Here is a 19,422-nt window from a genome sequence, read left to right on the forward strand (position 1 = left end):
GACAACATTACATTTTGTTCTAGGTCTGGAAACATAGTCGATACTTGCAGAGGGGAATAAAGCCCAATCTGCAGTAGTAAAGTGTATGGGAACTGCTAAGTCACGGCCTGAACCCTGATTGATCACCTGAGGCGAGCACTGAGTCAGCCACAGCAGCACAGGTGAAGGCAATGCAGCTGTGCTGCTGGAAGGCATGCAGCCATCCCTCCTAGAGCTGTTTAAGAGCTGGCTGCCAGTGGGGAAGGATCTCTGCTGGAGTGTTGTGGGTGAGCCCAGCATAAGGGTAAGCCTTCTATTTATTCTCTTTTGTTATCATAGTCTACTTTGCCTAACTCTCGTGTTTATTTTGTGATTATAACATCCTAATATTCTTTGATTATACATAAGGTGACAGCAAAGGAGCGCGGAGTCCCCCAGAGGATCTCTCAGAGTAGTTCCTGATAGACTCAGAAAACTTAGTTTTGGAGTTCTTAGCTGGCTTGTAAAACCATTAGCAAACACTTGTAAGATCACAGTATGCCTCCCACGTCCAAATGGAGCCTCGAGTTTAAAGCAGGTAGCTGGGTTCTATGCTACAGATGGGCCAAGCCAAAAGACTTCTGGAGGTGGCCCATCACAGGCTCACGTGTATGCAATCAGGTTAACAGCAAAGGGCTCAAAAGCCCATGGCTTCCATGAAGTACTTTAGCAAGAACTTTACTAAAAGGTGATGTTTTCTAACAGAAGCAAGTTTCTCAAGAATACAACAAATGCAGTTTTCAGACTAAGTCACTGATGGATTTTTTTGCTGCATTGTCCAAAGTAATTTTGTGTGCAGGGTATGAACTAGTTTGCCTGCTGGTAAAACAGCTTGAGCTTCCAAGGAATTTTGTAATGCGAGACTCTTCCAAACAGAAAATTTTCACTGACGGGTGCTAAAGAGTAACTGGGAAAGGAATTAAGAGGAAATTCAGACAAACAAAGGCCTATTAAGAAAGTCCACATAAACGAACACTAAATCGCCATAGCAACAGGAGTATATGAATGGATTCTTTTCTTATGAAACTTTACTGGACTTCCATATTACCAAAGAGGATGGAGCAAAGTGTTGGAGATGATTGCAATGCTGAACTGATCTTTAAAGACAAGTGCATTTTAATACCCTGTAAACAGCACAAATTTGTTTTCCAGGCAGGCCTTACAAACTTTTTTTTTTTTTTGTGGACCTAACAAACTAGCTTGTATAGAGAACTGCATTGCTGCTTTCCTAAACTGGAATAACTAAAGAAAAGTATCAGAGGAGACAGCTTTCATTTTTCTTGTCATTATGTGTGACAATCAGAAAGGTCAACGGGGTGAAAGGACATACAGGAATGCAGCAGCAAAGGGACTAATCTGAACAGAATGGTGTTACAAAGGAAAATCGCTCACCTGCCCATGAACATCTCAGCTCACAGGAAGGAGGAGGGGAAAAAAACAAAAACAAACACACCCACAAAGGTGAGATCTCCAACCAGAGCTCCTTCCCCAGTGGCAGTTGGTCCTTAAATGAGGTCTAAGAGAGATGCAGCCAGGCTCCACCTCTCCCAGTCACTTAAGTGAACTGCCTTCACCTGTGCTCCCAGGGCTGACCAGGTCCTTTCCCCAGGTGCTCAACCAAGTGCTCAGGATGTGACTCAACAGTTACCATGCTGTATGGTAACAGCTGTGGTTACTTGCTGAGCCTGCTGCCCTCACTTCTCCCACGGATGCATGGAGGCCGTGTACCATGTTTCCCATTTTCCATATTTGCCCACACTGACAATCATCCTGCGATCACTGCAACTCTTTGATGACCTCTGACACCTCAGCTAACAGATCCTTATGTGGATCCTGATACTTATTAAAAAAACACACAACCTTTAACTGTTTTTTGGAATGAAGCTTTGTTTTACATTCTTAACAGTAAGACATAATGATGACCCAGCAGCAGCGACTGAACAGTTACGGAATTTTGCTGTCCTACTTTTGCATTTTTCAACTTTCCGCTATTTGTATGCGGTTCATTTAATTGTAGCCTAACAGCACGCATTAGGGATGAGGCATCGTTGCCTTGACGTGAAATTTCCCACCTCTTGTAATGCTGTGATGCAAGGAGATGTCCTTTCAATTCAGCCTTCCTACCCTCAAGAAGACACCACGCCTTATCTGAACTGAACCAGCTCCCACCTACTGAAGTATCCCTCGAAAAGGAACTTTCATATCACCTAATCCTGAACAGCCTACCTTCACAGTTGGAAAACCTTGTTGTGTTCGGTCTTTCACTGAGCCTCGGCTGCCTTCAGTCAGATAACGAGCCCTGTGCTGGGTTTCCGGCTGCACCACTATCTTCAGCTCCTTCCCCTCACTTTTGGTTGGATACTGACCACACAACATTGGGGTCTTCTTCCCTCCAGCTCCTTTCTGGCTCTCCGACGCTCTGAGAAGTCAAAGCAGACCGTTAAAAAGATGTTAAAAGCAGCTCCAAAAACATCACAGAAAAGCTATAGAGGTAAGATGTGTACATTAATGGACGGAGGATTCATAGTTGAGAGATTTCTCCTTCTGACACAGAAGGAAACCTGCAGGATGAAGAGCAATGGTGCTTCCTTGCCTCTTCCATCCAGTGCAAATAGGAACTGCTTTTTCAAAGAGTAAACATAAAGGAAGGGAAAAGCAATTAGCATTAAACTATATTAACAAATAGGCTTATAACCTGCTGTTTTCATAGTACTTGATACAGCCTATTATTACTGGAATAAGCCATTTAACTTCTGTTAAAAATATGCATAGGTACACACACACACTAAATGGATTTAAGGTTAAATGATACTTGAAATAGGAAAACAGCCTCATGCCTGTCTCCTCCTGACCTTGTATATCCATGCAAACTCAAATGCTAGTTTCCGTTAAAACACCTTGATAAATTTATGTTTAAAACAAATTACTTGTAGTAAAAGGCTCCAACGTAATGGCACAAATTGTAAAGCTGCAGTATATGCAAAAGAGTGTTTCTTTGCAGGTGTGCATGTTAAGATGTACCGTATTGGCTGAGATCAGTTCCATAATTAAAACCTGAATGAAGAAGCCCTCCAAAGCATAACTTTTTGGGATCCAATTCTTTGTTCACTTTAAAGCATAAGGAAAGGTAACTCTTGATTTTACATAGAGGAGGTTTTTATAATTATCAAGTCCAATAAGCCTATCGAACATTAACAAATGTAAATGCGCCAGAGCAAATGGGACAGAACAGAAAAAGACCTCAATGAGGTTATGCAGAATGCAATTCTGTCATTATTTTTTCTTTAAACTACCAGAAAGGCATTTTTAAGTGCTAATCAATCGGAAGAAGGCAGCTTTACGTCAGAAACCAAAACCTTGTTTCAATGAACAACACACAAGTAACTTAACAAGGACTTTTTTTCTGAGGGAGAAGGGTGAGAGAAACGCCTTCTCTTCAACAGTACTGAGAGCTTTGCTGCTGTCTTCACCCACTGTTTGAGCTTGCTATGGACCTGACTCCAAAGCAGCCTGTAGTGCTCTCTTCCCAACTGCTGGGTGACTTATGCTAATGAACATCACAGCTTTCCTACAGCTGGTGCACAACGGAACAGCACGAGGCCTCGCACTGAGCACAGCTCCTGCAGCAGAAGGACCTCCTGTGTGTGCAGGGAGGCTCTGTCCCCTGAGCCCCCACAGCCCTCACTGCCATGCTGCAACTTCCACTAAACTTCCAAAGGTCTGCAATGCACATCACAGAGCGCTAAGTGCACCTCGGGGAGCTGCTAGGTTTGTGCTGAGCCTGAACCTCACTTTCTCTGTTCCTTAGGTTAACTGTGCTCGAGGCAAGGTCCCAGACCTACTGCTCCTTCTTCCTCAGCTGCCCCGACCCCATCAGGCCTGCGCCAGCAGCTCACAGCAGGCAGCCACAGCCGGAGGGAAGGAGGCCCACGTGGCAGCATCTTTCTGCCATGAGTCCTGCGCACAGCGAGGGGCAAGTCAGGCTGCTGGGAAATGCTGTGTGAAAACAGTCCTTACTGTAGGAACATAAAAGGGACAAAGTGTCTTCAGTGTAGTGTATACAAAAGTTGTGATACGCTAAGAACGCTGTAGTTAACAGCGCTGTGCTCTTTACTTTTGTACAAGCCAGGATAAATAGTAATTGAATTCAAGCTTGTTAGATTATCATTTATCTGTACTTCCTGTCAGGACATTGCTCCAATGCACAGTCATCAAAAGGAATACATTTAGTAACTGTTACTCAATGTCTTTTTTCTCATTCAGAACTTCAAATTACACAGCTGAAGTTCAGCTCCCATAGGGGATGTGAAAAGCAGCACAAAGGGTGCTGCCTTGGCCTCCGCCTGGACCCACTTCACTGCAGTGAATGCAGCACACAGACTGCTTATGCTGACCTTGTTGCACTTCAGAATTCCAGGTAAATAAATTAATGCAGAGGACTGTATAGAGAATTTTGAAGGGAAGAGTCAGAGAGGCAGCCATTACAATGAAATTCACTTTTGATATCAAAAATACAAGGTTCTACCAGTGTGACATTGACTCATTGGCCACTGCAGCACATCATCAGGTTTTCCTGGAAGCACTTTGCTCTTAAAACCAAGTTACCTTCGTTGTCAGCATACTAACATTTCACACCTTGCAGCATTTACATGAAGGGATGCTGCCTAAAAATTACTTGGAAAGTCTTCCCTCAAGAAGCTTTAAGAGAGAATTATTTTCAGTAAGATTAGATGATGAACATGGAAGTAATTTTAAAGATTTCACCAGGATTTCTCAGTGCTCTTACTTGTCAAATTATCAGGATATATCATTTACACATCCTTTTAATTTAGTTGACTTACAATACTAGTAGCCATGCATAGACAAGTAGTAAAAATAATATTTCACACACACACACCTTTATTTATTAGCTTAATTGTTACCAGACAATGTCTCCTCAAAGCTAGCACTTCTTTTCTAAAATACAAATGGCAAAACCCATGATTCTATTAAAATAGATTTCAGGAGTTAACGTTTGTCTGGTCCTGCACTTGCATCATGGTTGTTCCAAGTGAAGACCTGAAAGTGAAAGCGAGACCAAGCATGACTGAAATCTGAGAGTCTTTGTGCTAAATCACTGTTAACTTATCTATTTTCAAAAGGCTTTCAGAAATTCTAAGAGTTTCCATAGGAATAAATTCTTTTTTCTACATCTGAAAGGCAAACTGAAGTCTCTTTTGAGACAAACTCTATTTCCACTTCACAAATCAGCAAGTGTTCTTTCCTGGCTTTCTTCTTCAGGCCCAACGTAAATGACCTTCTTTGGCTGAACCCCATCAGGATGGAAAGTTTTACAGAAAGTTTTAAGAGCCACTTCTGTGACCTACATTTGTCATGCTAAAACTGCATTCTCTAACTACAGAATTAACTTTCTCAGTATCGTAGCTATTACTTATTGCAAAGCTCTTGTTTAAAAGGACAGTTCTGTTACATAAGATTTTTACTTGTTTAATCTAGCCTGTATGAGGCACTGAAGATTTATGCTTGTCCAACCCCCTGTTCACAGGATACTGATGCAAGTACTGAAATGCTCACTGCTTAGCCCCTAACGTTTTAGGGAATGCTATACTCTTGTGATGCTTTGGATTGAAATCTCACACACTGTTCCTGAGTTTACCACGTCTCCTCTTTTTGCCACGAGTCACACAGTTTTTGCCTCCTGATAGTTTCTTCCCTTTGTAACTGACTGAATGACCTCCTTTGTGCTCGGTGGCAGCAGCTTCCTTGTTCCAAGTAACCACGCTAATTTGCTTCCTAGGTTCTAGCAAGAACTAATGTTTTATTTCATTATAATTTTCAGTTGCCAAAATAAGAGATGCTGAGCAGCATGAGACAAGCTTAAAGCATTTGTCACAGACACCGAAATGATCTCTGCACAGTTGCAGTGCCAAAGGTTTGAGGAGAGCAGCGGGTGACAGCACCAGCTCCTGGTTACCGGCTGGCTCCTGTGCCCAATGATGCCCCTAGCGCAGGAAGGAGCAGCAGCACACTCTGGAGAGTTTCTCAGACTCACTTTCTCACAGTGAAATTTTAAGTATGGAACTGCAGTGACCCTGGGAATACAGACTCCAGGCTCTTTCCCTTTGGAATATGAGAAGATCATAATCTTTCCCATCAGTCAAACTTTAATATTCACCATGACTGTGATGAACATTAGAACATACTGCAAGCACACACATAAGAACAGAAACAAAATAAATAACTCCCCCCCCAAAAAAACAAAAGAAAATGATCAAATCTTTCCACCCGACCATCTTAAGAGTATTAAAAAAAGCCACAAGATAAAAAAATATATATATATAATCAACACACTAAGCTGATGGATATTTCTTCTTTAAGCAACTACTGAAATGCATTTAATGAACAGTGTGAAGTGGGAGAGATGAGAGACCACCACCCAGGCGTGCCCACATAGACACACACATGCACACAACCCAGAAGCACAGAGAGAAACAGGATTAGAGATTTATTTCTGAAAAATCAAATACAGAAGTGAATTCACAAGTAAAAAAAAATTGAGTTCACCATAGAATCTTAACATTTTAATTAAAAAAGGCTATGCTAATTCAAATGATGAGAAGTCTTTACAAGCCATTCACTTCTATCACTCTCTCTCTTTGAAAATAGAGAAAGAGACGAACAAGAAGGTAAAGTGCACAGACTGAAATCCTCACATAAAATACTGCCGAAGCAGTAATGTTTAAGGTGCGTCCGGTCCACTTCTGCCTTTGTTTTTACACACAATAACATTTTCATGGTCATTTTATAAATGGGATTGTGCAAACTTTTAGGAATCTTGCGTAAACAACAACACAGATGAGTGCATCAGTGCTCCTCCAATTGTTGTGACCAACTTTAGCTTTACCTTTATTTAAAGATTGTTAATCTTTAATGTTTAAACAGCTAAAGTCTAGTGAGACTTTATCACGGGCTAGGATGCCAAAGGGAATGGCAGAGAAGGGAAGGAATTTATGTGAGAACCTGAGTAGAAGGTTGATGGGAAGGGAGTTTTATTAGTTTGGTTTTGCATATGGTGATAGAACTTTAAAAAAAAAATGCAGATACCAACCCATTTCCTGCTTTTGAGTTGCCTTTGCTGTCCGTGCTGAGCTGAGAAAGGACATAGTGAGGCGCTTTGGCACTGTCGGCATCAAATATATCCATGTTGGACTCTTCGCAATCTCGGCGTTTGATCCCTGGCCTCTGCTTTGGATTTCGTTTGCGTGATTTACGTGGCACCTCAGTGTTATCATTGTAGGAACTGGTACTCATGTTACTGAAGTTGGAGGGTGAATCCTCCATCCACATACTGCAGCTCTGTTCTGATTCCAATCCACACCCCTCATCCTGGCAGGACATCCGACTGTTGTCCAGCAAGTCCTCAGGTGGTGGCGAGATGTACAGCACTGTGTGTCTCTTCGGCGTTGACTGCTGCTGCTGGACCGTGTTACTGGTTAACTGCTTTTCACTTACCCCTCGGTTACTTACCCCCACGGCTGAGGAGCAGCTCTCCACTTGCATAGCCTTGCTGTCGGTGACTGAGGTAGAGTAAATGGTAGGACTGGAAGAGGTGGTAAAGGAGCTGCAAGCACCGCCCATGGAGGAAGAGGAAGGAGCTGAAGAAGCATCTGCGGTGTACAATTCAGAAGTAAATACAAGACACATGGTTCTGTGTGTGTGCTGGCTATAGCAGTCCCATTGAAGTAAAGTGATTTATGAACGGATTTCTTTCCCCCAACAAATATTTGGAATTTGGAAAGCTTTGGACTGTAAGCGTTCAAAGCGGTGAAGCCTCGCCAATACGGTACTTTGGAAATGTCCAAATCAGACTTAACGCATTGTGCCGCAGTCAACTTCTCTTAGAACTTACAGTTAATTCAGAAAAAATGGCTGCAAGTAAACAGAGCTTTCATTGCCTCAGCTGGACTGATTATTTGTGTATAAGCCATTTCATGTAAAATAATGGAAGCCCCAATGCAAAATGCTTATAATCCACATTCGATGCCAATTAAACCATTTATCAATGGATTTTATTTTATTTTTTGAAAAAGACGGGACTGTGCTTAGCCACAAAATATTAAAATAAGTTTCTAACCTATGAAGCAGAGAACTACAGGTCATTTTTAATGCAGACACTCCCTGCTTCAGAGGCAAATCCTGGAATAAAAATATGAGAAAATAAATGAGAAAAGAGCTGCTGATTATTCCATCATAAATGAGAAATAAAATACAAAATCAACTGAGTTGGTAGGCAAAATGGAACTGGTATCAGTCGCTATGACAGCTGTTCATTTTGCAGGTTCAAAGCAGGGATGAGAGATCTGGACTGGTGACATATTGACTTAAGACAATGTGAAATTTCTGTAGTTTGACTCCTTCAGTCTCAAGTCCTGCATTAGACTTCTATCAGACGTCATTAGGTGAATTCCCTAAGCATACAGAGACAGCTTGGGAGAGTCCTCCAACAAATTCACGTTAAGCAGGGCACTTTAAGCAGCACGATCGTGACTCCTCCGGATGCCCCACAAATGGAGCAGTTGTAGAAATACGAAGGGCAGCAAAAAGATCAGAACAGAACCCTGAAGGTGTCTGGAGGGCAGTGCAATCATTTCCACTGAAGAACGTTAATGGGCAGATCAGCTGAGAATGCAAGCTGACGTGTTTGAGAGGAGGCAGCAGGAAGGACACAGGTATTGATTTCAGCCAGCTGTAGCTCACTAAGGAACAACTGGATTTTTTATCCAGATTTTAAGTCCCTAGGGAGGAGATGCTGTTTTCTTTATTTCTGCCCTGCTAACTACACCTCACACAGTGAACACAGACTTTAGACATAATCTAATTTTGCAATCAGTTGTTGATAAGACAGTGCGTTTGGGCAGCGAGGTACTGCAGTACAGGCGATGCCTGTTGTGATGAGGGACATTACACTTCACTTTTTCTCGAGACTTCTCTTAAATCCAAATTATTTCTGAAAAGGCTTAAACGTAATTGAACTATTTTATCCAGTGTAAGCCATTTAAGAGTAGCATAAAAATTACATTCAACTACAATATCTACTTAATTAGCAGCAGAAGTCAGAAAATCTTCCTACAGTCTACATGTTATTTACATGGGTCATCCATGATTGATGAGGAAGGCTTTTTAAACAGGCATTGGTTTCTTACAGCTTCTCTGTGCTAAATAAAATTGAAAGTAAATCAAAGGTATTTCACATTGGAGTCAAGTGAAATGCAGTGGTTGTTACAGAGCACAACAAATCAATTCTGCTTTTATTCACACAGGGAGTCCCTTCCTCAAATCTCCCAGAGAAGCAGGAGCGGATGAATGATACCAGTTCCATTTCCCAGTTTGTTCTTTGGCAAATATAGCGGCTGAAATTGGAGAATTCAGTCACTTTGAACTGCATTCCAATTTAAAGGCAAATTTATCCTTTATATATCATGCATTAATGCAATGCTTTTTTTCAGAAACATTTATAGGATTGGCAAGAACTATTAAATCCAGATATTAATTTCAGTGACAATATTTAGAAGCTGATTTGCAGCCACTTTGAGTTGAGACTGTTGCTATTTGTGATGCTTCCTTTGTTTTGTTAAAATAGAATTAGTTTCTATTCATCCTTTATGCACTCAAGGAAACAGAAATACGTGCTGTGTTTGCAAACAGAATACATGGAGCGCAGCGATGCTGGGCCGGGCTGCTGAACAGCAGCATCTCCCCTATGTAAAAAATGGCTTCTGCTCTTTTTAAACAGCTGAAGCTGAGCACAACGCGTGTTACGATGCAGCGTACGCAGAGCTCAGGCTTTCCTGCCCCTCACAAAGACTGACAAATGCTTTCGGAAACGTGGTTTGATTTCCATTGCTGCTGTGCGGAGCCAGGAATTGGACTCAGTGTTCCTCGTGCGTCCCTTCCAACTCAGGACATTCCACGGTTCCACGGATTAAATAATTACGAGCACTGAACCAGGCAGCAGGGCTCTAGGATCAAAAGGCTTTTGCTCCTCTATAGGGAGCTTGATACCAAGGGTGGCTTTGTTTGCAATAAGTACTGGAGAAGTTCTGGAAGGGCCTTTTTGGAAGGCCTATGGGGACATCTGTCACACTTCACTCACAGCCCTGCGTTGTGCTGAGTGCCTCACTGTAAATCCAGAAATGCAAGTTGCATTTTGCCTTCAGATTCTTAAAGAATTTTTTTTTAAATCACTGAACGAAATACTTTTCACTATGAAGCTATTTTAAAGCTGCTAACACTTCCATTATTTTAGGATGCAGCAGTTAGAAACATTTAAGTTACTACAGCTATTTCTGCCAAGTTCCCAATGCAGTTTCTTCTCCATCTTTTTTTCCTAAAGTTAAAAAACATGTATGTGTATGAATGCATGTGTTTTGCCCTGAGGAAGGAAGGAAAGAAACAAAATGTCCTTCACACATTGGTTATATTCTCCTCCATGTGTCAGACACATCCCAGTGCACCAATAAAATTAAATTATGTACACATAAGCATCGAGATGAAAAATAATGGCAAGAAAACCTCTGTCTTCAGCCATCCATATTCTCAAATGAATGCCACTACCATCCAGAAACATGCACGTGTAAATCATGTACAGGCCAGCGCTGTCCCTACTGAACCAGCTAAAACATGTAAGAAGGAATGACAAACACCGAAGCCAATTAAACAAGCCAGCTATGTTAGAATAGCCAAAATTTAAAATAGGAGGATGAATTAGTAATTCTATGAACATTTTAAGTTATACAAACTGTGTTCAACTGTCAGTATTTGCTTTTTCTCACAGGCAGGCCTTTAGCCGACTCATTTTCCTTTGAGCCAGTAAACAAATAAATGAGATCAACCAACTAAGAATCCACAAAAGTTACTACAACACACACAGTATTGCATCTTTCACGTGGCTCCCTCTGTTACATTAGTTTATTCTGAAGCCTGTGACTACACATGCGTATCTGACACCCACAGGGGGTCTCTTGGTTGAATATGCTACGTTCAAAAACCAACTTTTCCTACAGTTTGTGGTCATTCAGTCTCGCCTGGCACTGCTTGGTGAGGTGTGAACATTTTGCACTTCCACTTTTTAAGGAAGGAAGCTTTCCCCAGTATGCAGAGAACAAACAAAATACAGCCATCAGGCATTCAGTCTGACAGCTATACCTGGTCAGCGGTCGCTCAGGTGACAGTGGAAACAAACACGCCTTGCCCAGTTCAAGCATTTCTTTTATTTGAGCTTTACTTTCCTTGGACACAGTAGGAAATAGTTACAGGAGGCTCTTTCACTTGCAGTTTAACAGTGCTTGCAATGACAAACATGTAGTTTCAACGAGCATGCACATCTGGAAATTTAAGACTGAGTATGATATTTTAACATATTTTCAAAGTAAGAATTGCTTTCAGAGCAACAACACGGAATAGAAGCCAAGTGCACATTATGGCAAGTACGAGGCCACAGTACTGTAAATGCAACATGCACCAGCTTCACAAGGCTTGGTCTTGAATTAATAGAGTGTGAGAGAGAACTACTGCCACGTTAGAGCAACCTCGAGCACTGCTGGCACTAAACCTCCTGAAGCTACTGACTGCCATCTCCATGCCACGTGAGACAGCTGAAATAAGTAGTGCAGAATTTGTCTTACATGTCTGTTTTTTTTCTCTCAGGTAAAGTGATAGCAAACAGTTCAACGGAAGGAGCTTCTGCTTCTGTTTTGGACAGCAGAACTTGTACACCAATCAATAATTCTGAAACATGTAAATGAAAGGCAGAAAGGAATCAAGAGCTAATAAACTGATTAGTGCCAGAGCTCAGAATGCAAGTAAAGACAACCTGTAACTCTGCACTGCTCCTAGAAGGACTAAATTTCAAAGCAATCTGAGTTGTTCCATTTTGCATCTGCTTTCCAGAAAGCCTAAAATAGGGGCCTACTGGTCCCAAACATTTACCTGACTTTGGGGAAGTCAACAAAATCATATTCACAACCAAGAGACTGAATAATTCAAGCTCTGTCTGAAATCAAAAAGCAGGCAGTGAAAGAAGGGATGCAACACGCATGTGGCACAAATGCATGCTGCTAAAAATCACAGGCTTGTTAAATATCAGAGAGTAAGGGAACATGTAGCAAAGAGCATCCCCATGAGCAGATCAGCGCAGTCTTTTTCTTTTCCATAACAAGCTATTGTAAAAGAAAATGTATTACCTCCTGAATTGCCAGCTAAGGCAATGGCATATATTTCTATATCTTATTATCTTGGGAAGGCAAACAAGGCATTCAGCCTTTTAAAAAATGTCTGAAAGGGAGAAAAAATTAAAAAATCACTTCTTGGCATTGAGGAGACTTGTCTTTGGATAAAACTCACGTGGAGCCAGAAGCCAACCCTGAAATCCTTGTTCAGCCCAATCTACAGATAGCATCCAATACAAGGGTTACCAAACCTTCCAGAACGAAGTGCCTTAATGACACCTTTTCCTTCCATCATGGCTAGAGTGCAACGCAAATCATTTCTCAGCCTGGAAGCTCCAGAGGAGATATTTTTGTTTCTAGAAGTGTTTCTGCCACCTGTACGTGAACAGCCAGGACAAGCACAGAGCCATTGAAGGACTCACCTTTTTCTAGCCTGCATCCCATGTGATCCACCATTGTATTCCAGGAAACAATTAAGCACAGAAATGGAAACTCCTCACATAGAATGAGGTTAGGGTCACGTATAAGTTTAATGTGCAAAGTATACTCTTATTAAGTTTGTTAATTCATCTAACATGTCATGTTTTTGTAAGACTTGTTTATTCATAGAACTACCTAACACTGGAGGAAGTGTCAGTCCAAAAACAAGGATACTATGTGCAAAATTTCCAGCATCAACCCTTGTGTTGCCAAAGGCTTTCAGGTAAAAAAACAGAACTTGCAAAGTGGCTGCAAACCTGCTTTCGATACCTCACATGCCAAACTTGGGTTTCTACTTTTCTTGTTCTTGTATTACTGATGTAAAGTCAACAACTTTTCCAAAAAGAGTTTAGTTTCAAATCAGTATTAACCCACTATTTAGAAACAAAAAAAAAAAAAAAAAAAAAAAAGGAAAAAAAAAGGAAAAAAAAGGAAAAAAGAAGAAAAGGAAAGAAAGAAAAGAGACTTATGAAGAAGTCTGAAAACAAGACCGACCTATACCCTGGGTGAGATTGGATGGGTTAAGTGTCTCTGGCACTATTTGTCTTCACTATTGACAGACACTGTCACACAACCCACCACTCGATGCCTGTCTCTGAATGGCGAAGCTAGAATGCAAGTTAAGTGTATTAATAGAGAAAAAAAACTAGCATCCCAGCAAATATAATAAAGCAATCCAATTCACCAGTTATTAAAAAACACTCAGATTCAAGATAAGTAGGTTAATTTAATTTACGTTAAGCCCAACAGTGTAAATTCCCCTTACATTCACATGCTGAACCAAGCAGTGCATTATACTTTGGGTAAATACATCAATCAATCAGCTTTCATTATCAGTGACATCCACCATTACATTCACACTCCAGTTCGGGCATCCCAGCAGCACTGTTGTTAGTGGCTCAGGCCCAGCTCAGCTCCTGCCAGGCAAGGCAGAACTCCAGGCCCTCAGCTGCTCTCCAAGCTCCCCTCAACTCCCTGTGGCCCGAAGACAGGCCTGCACAGCACATCATAGGTCCCACAAAGCGCCTCTCAAGTTAAGAATCTGCCTCTTTCGTTCTTTAGGTCCACGGTTGGTTTTTTCCCAACGAATTAGGAATTCCTCTTGGCCTTCAGGAAGTCTTCAATGCTCTTACAGCAAGTGCCTGAATCAGAGTACACTGAGGATGTTCGCTTTTTACCTTCTCTGACTCGGTTATCCATCATTAATTGAGGAACAAGCAATCCTCAAGCCTTTTTTGATGTAAGAACGAGAGCCATTTAATGCAAGAGTTTGTTGTCAAAAACCTCTCAGAATGGTAGAAGCAGTTTGTGTCTGACTGGGCAGCACTGGAAAAGTGGGATTTGTTGGCTGTGTAAGATTCGGGAAAACTGAAAATAAAGCAAATTTAGAAAAAAGATCTAGAACAAATCTCCGTGATCCTTTACATGCAGTTATCAGAGAGCTCTGCTCCACGCGGTGTGGCAGATGTGTGCTCAGTGCACAGACCAGCCCACACAGCTACACTGCTCTCACTGAAGCTAGAGAGCACCCAACTGGTTTCCATAAGGCAAGAATCTTCTCCTTTGGTGTCTCCTGGGCACAGACACTCAGCAGTCTGCCCTGAGGGACCCACAGCTCGCAGGGCACAGCTCAAAGCCTCAGTGCTGCCAAGTGAGCATCCTGTGCTGCTCTGCTACCACAGCGAAGATGTGTTTATAGAGCACCTGCCTTGGTCTCATCCTGCAAGAAAGAAGTGCTTGCCACAACTGAAAGAAGCACAGCGTGGACAGACATCCCTGAAGGCATCCTCCTGGGGGCTACAGGAAGGCACCTCAGCTGGGAGCGGTGGGAAGGGAAGGGAAAAGCCTACAAAGAAATGGAAGTTTTTACAGACATTGGAGATCAACTACAAAGAAGCAGCTTTCTTTTTCTGATAATTTGTTTACAGCGTGTAGTCATAAGCCCAGTAGTGGCACCGATCTCTTTGAAATTCTTTGAAATTTCTGGTAATTATTTCTGAATCAACAGGAAAAACTGACTACTGACACCAGGAAGGATGACAAAGTGAGAAAACATTTTCAATAAAAATCTACATTAAGAAGCTCGACTAACTATTCAAAAATAAAACAAATCTTCATTTTGAAGTATTAGAATCTTCAGTTTGGAAATGATGCAAAAAGCCTTATCTTTGCAGGGGAAAATGACCCATATCCTTAGCACTCAGTGTCTGCCCACAGGTAATCCAAATATTTATCTATTTTGCTACAGTAGCATCTGAGAAGCAAAGCTTTATTTTCGTAATTAAAATGACCAGAAATGCTTAAAGCAAGATAACAGCTCTTTGATCCAAAAAGCTGAATTACTCCTGTTGGGGACAAGTAGTTTATCCCTTTATTTAAAGAGGAGTATAAGATTGACACAGAAAGGTAAAATTTTGTCATTCCGAACATAAACCTCTAGGATATAAGCATAAGAAACATGGGAGGCAGAAAAATTCAATAGGTAACAGATAAACTGTATCTAAACATGAAGATACAAAAGAGTTCAGTACACACATCTCAATGGCAAAAAAAAAATCCGTTCCTCTTCTTACACCACCACCACTCCTTGTGGGGAATTCAGTTTCAGATGAGAACTCAAACCTGCCAGAGTGACACGATGCAGGAAAGAAAACACTATCCTGAGGAGCAATATGAAAATAGGGAAGGATATATTGGCCTCCGTGGTAAATGCACAGCAGCATAAGAGAGCATCAAGTAGCTGAAGAAGCTCCTTCCAAACTCCATTACAGCAAGAAGGAGCAGATGATAAGAAGATGGAACAGTTTTCTCAACGAGGGCTGTGAAGGTTTGAACATTCCTGTCTCTGGAAATAAAGAATGAATATGCAGTGCTTGTCTAAAGTACACGGCTGGAAATACTTGTGAGCCAACCCCAAAAGACAAGAACAAGGAACTGATCTACTAACGAGAAAGACACCTTTGAGGAAGGACTTAAATGAGCAGTTGGTATTTTAAGCATTGAAGCACTTCCTCAGTACATCTTGACCAACAGGAAAAAACTGGTCAACCTCTACAAGCAAGTGAAAAGAATCAAGCATCCCTCCTTACAGCCGGAGCCTAACACTGTGCAGAAGGCATTGGTGAAGCTTCAGCCACGCTTCTTTCATGCAAGACATCTCCAGGCACAGCTTACAGTAACATCTCTCAGCATGACACCTTCATGTACTTCAAGAGTCTGCACAATGATTCACGTTCAATGTATTTATGGTACCGCATACCAGGCAAAATCCTATGCCCTGAACAAAGACACCTGCGATGCAAATAACAAGCCAGAGAATGCTTTATAGGGGTGAAAATCAGATCCCTTCTCTCCTTTCTGCTTTCCAGAGGTCTAACAGACTTAGAAGCTTGAGATAGCAGCTAAGGTTGTGAACATAGCAGCTCAAAATCCTAGAGTTCTATTAAATTATACTTGCCTGATCGTTATTGAGAGAGTGGGTAATAGCACTTTTGTCTAGATTAACGAATATCAGATACACATTTATTAACAAGTTAATGAATCCAATCAGCAACATTCCATTTTAGTACTTGTAAAGCTGTTCTGTAAATTGCAAGACAAATTTCAAAATGGAAAAACTAGAAGTCTGTCCCTGAAAGGTCATCGCAGCTAAAACCATCCTGCTCCTCCAAAAAAACCAAGTTGTTCACTGCAGCAACAGATCTACCTCCATCACAATATTTTCATGGAACAAAATCCCCCAGAATAGTGCCTGACAGAAAAGCCTTGAACAAGCTGAGCTTCAGGCATGTACTACCTTGCTGTGTTTTGAGAAGCAGAGAACAAACTATATTACCTACTACAGGAGTAGTAAAAAACTTTCATCCCATAGGACCGTTCCTGACGGCACAATCCTCTCATTATCAAAAGGACATCTGTGATAGACTTCCACACAGTGTGCTAGCAGAACTTCTTAAAGGAAGGCCTGGTTTGAAAAGAGATAAATGAGAATAACCTACAGCACTATGGAGACTAATCATCATTTCTCTGCCACTTCCAAAAAACGGTGAAGTTTTAGAACAAGTAAGGGCTGACAAAAACGACAACAAAGAGAGGCACTAAGCAGGGAAAGATTTCAGAACAAACAGGTCTATGCCACAAGCCAAAGACATTTCTCCTCCTCATCCTATCATCTGTACAGTGGCAACTACCTGAAAATGCTATTAAGGACATGAAACACACAAAGGAAGAGCCAATCGTGGTGTTTAACAGTAAATTTTAGACTCATGTTTTCCTGTACAAACAGACAGACATATATAAAGCCCAGGCTGATTTCCTTCTTCTTTCCTGTTAAGAAATTAAAGCCCAGCTAGACTTCTCATTATAACAAGAGGCAGGGCTTGGTAATGCAGTAGTAATTCAAAGACACTATAGCAATCGTAAAGCAATTAGTGAAAGCAGCAGGACCCAATACACCCATGTATGTAGAAACGTGGCACACCTATGGCAAGAGTGCAGCTGAAACACCTGTGTTCGGTTCTGCTGAGAAAGATGAGGTTTGGCTGCAGAAGAAACACACAGACAACCCCCCAAAAAGCAAAAGCACTCCTGGGATTCCGAAAGGCAGCTGAACGCTGGGCAATGCACGGCTCCAGGGCAGCTGCAGGCCCCAGCACTGCCTCAGAAGAGCTGAGCTCAAAGCAGCTTGGAGGAGGAACCAAAGGCAGGCAGCACCAGCAGGAATCTGGGGGAGGGGGGACTGACTCCGATGTCACTGAGGAAAGTGTAAGCTCCCCTTTCTTGCTTCTTCCTTCACCTACAACTTTGGTACACGTGCTTTCTCTGTTCCTAAAATTTGTCCCCAGCTTCAAAGAGGAATGAGACTTGGCATCAGACTTACAGCAATTACCAAGCACCACTCCATCCGTGATGCATATGGAGCATTTTCCCCTTCCTCCTGACAGGAGGAGAAGGAGCTAGGGCCGTCCTTTCAGCTCGGTGCTGTGCCTATATTTTGGATCATCGTCCACAGACTCGCCTTCCAAGTAAACAGCTATCTAAGATGCACTTATCACCACACGGTGGAGGACAGAAAACCCATTAACACCTTAAAAATATCTGGCAACATTCAGTGGCCAGAATTCTGAGGCTGTGTGCACGGAGGCCTTTAAAGGCAGCAGCCACGCTGCTTTGGGCTGGGGCTTATCTCTGCTCACATGTGCACACAGCACAACCGGCTGTGGAATTATCCTGGTCATCACAATCATATGTTTAGAAAAGAGCAAGATTCAATTGTTCTTGTCCTCACTGTGGTGGAAAGTGACATAACCAATGAAAACAAAACCAGCCTCTGCTCTGTTTTCTTAATTTTTTTTCCCAGCAACGAGGAGGACTGTAGTTTCTTGTACTTGGTGCTTCCGATCCAAACTGAATGGCACTCAGATACTTAACTGTCTCGTCACAACACCGATGGAAGGCCTCCAAAGCCAGAGCTCAGCAGACAGTGTAAACTACCACAAAGCGACAGCCACCTTTTCTCTCTGCTCCTTCCTCCTCATCTTACTCCTCCCCTCGTGCCACCAAAGGCACTGTGCAGCCCCGGCTCTTGGCTGAAGCAGGTCCCTCAGCAGCACTCGGATGAAAACCTGTTCTGTTGGCAGTGGGATCAGCTCAAAGTCTTTGTGAAACTTCTATACCTCTGACATTGAGAAGTGTTCTTAATTGAATGAGTAAATGTCCTCCTTTCAGTGTTTGCAAATAAATCTCCACAGTATTCTTTGCAGTTTTTCATTGAATAAAATCTTGCTGCAGTTTAACCCCAAGATAGCTAACACGTTCTTGGTTTTTTTAGAGGAGCTGGACTGGCTGTTAGCAGACACTAAATACCTGAAGGAAACAGACCTTTAGTTCCATTCACCTCAAGTGTTTAAGATTTCTCTGTTAGAAACAGAATTAATTAGCAGTTTGTGTCTGTCTGTGGATTTAGAGTGTAACAGGGTTTGTGGGTTTTTTGTTAAGATCTGTGTCGCTACAGGATTTGGTCGCTGCTGTATCTTTGAACAAAACTGATCTTTAAGTACCTTGATTTTAGAAATATATGCCCAGATTATTTTTGAATAACTGCTACAAAAATAACAAATTCTTTCAAGATAATTAATAAAAACATATTTTTCTTCAATGCGATTACTGAAGTTCCACTGTGCACAGTTAAATCCACAGGTTCTCTCTGAAGAAGTCTGGCGAAACATGACAGGTGAGCAGTGCTGTAAAGTTTTTCCAACAAGTCTACAATCACTTTAATTTCTCATCAAGATTCCTGTGCCATGCAAATGTGGTAAACGTTATCATATAAATACTTAATGCATATGAACTTGTAGAGAGAAAAAAGACTAAAGCAGCTATCAGAATCCTTATCTCACACACACACATTTTTCCTCAGGTAACTTAAGGCCAAATAGGAAATTGGAACATGACTCTGTAATGGATGTGGGGATCAAATTATGAAAAACAAACAACCAGCCCTCATCCAGTGATGATGAAATTTATCATTTTCCCCCTTTTTCCTCATTGCACAGATGTTCAGTAATCTATAGCGGTTACTGACAAGAATTCCAGATGCAAACCAGCACTAAGACTAACCTCACAAATGAGAACTTTGCCCTTAAATGCTGACCTTGTTTTTAATGAAGACCAATGACAGAGTCTTTAGATTGAAGTC

At 41.7% G+C, this 19,422-nt stretch overlaps 1 protein-coding gene across 9 annotated transcripts in view; it reads right to left on the reverse strand.

Moving 5' to 3' along the window:
- The window catches only part of NFAT5 (nuclear factor of activated T cells 5), a 58,564-nt gene that overhangs the window by 22,677 nt on the left and 16,465 nt on the right, over positions 1–19,422 (reverse strand). For 4 of the 9 annotated variants that reach the window (XM_048958831.1, XM_048958830.1, XM_048958829.1 and 1 more), the window contains exons 3-4: positions 7,127–7,685; positions 2,245–2,437 (exon numbers count right to left, since the gene is read on the reverse strand). In XM_048958831.1, the coding sequence (XP_048814788.1) occupies positions 2,245–2,437; positions 7,127–7,685 (752 nt within the window). Of the gene's footprint in view, positions 1–2,244; positions 2,438–4,915; positions 5,865–7,126; positions 7,686–8,152; positions 8,215–13,220; positions 13,334–19,422 lie in introns of those variants that run through there. The other 5 variants (XM_048958835.1, XM_048958833.1, XM_048958832.1 and 2 more) reach the window with 5 other exon arrangements.

Source organism: Lagopus muta, chromosome 12 (genome assembly GCF_023343835.1).
Source record: "Lagopus muta isolate bLagMut1 chromosome 12, bLagMut1 primary, whole genome shotgun sequence".
Taxonomy (NCBI): Eukaryota; Metazoa; Chordata; class Aves; order Galliformes; family Phasianidae; genus Lagopus; species Lagopus muta.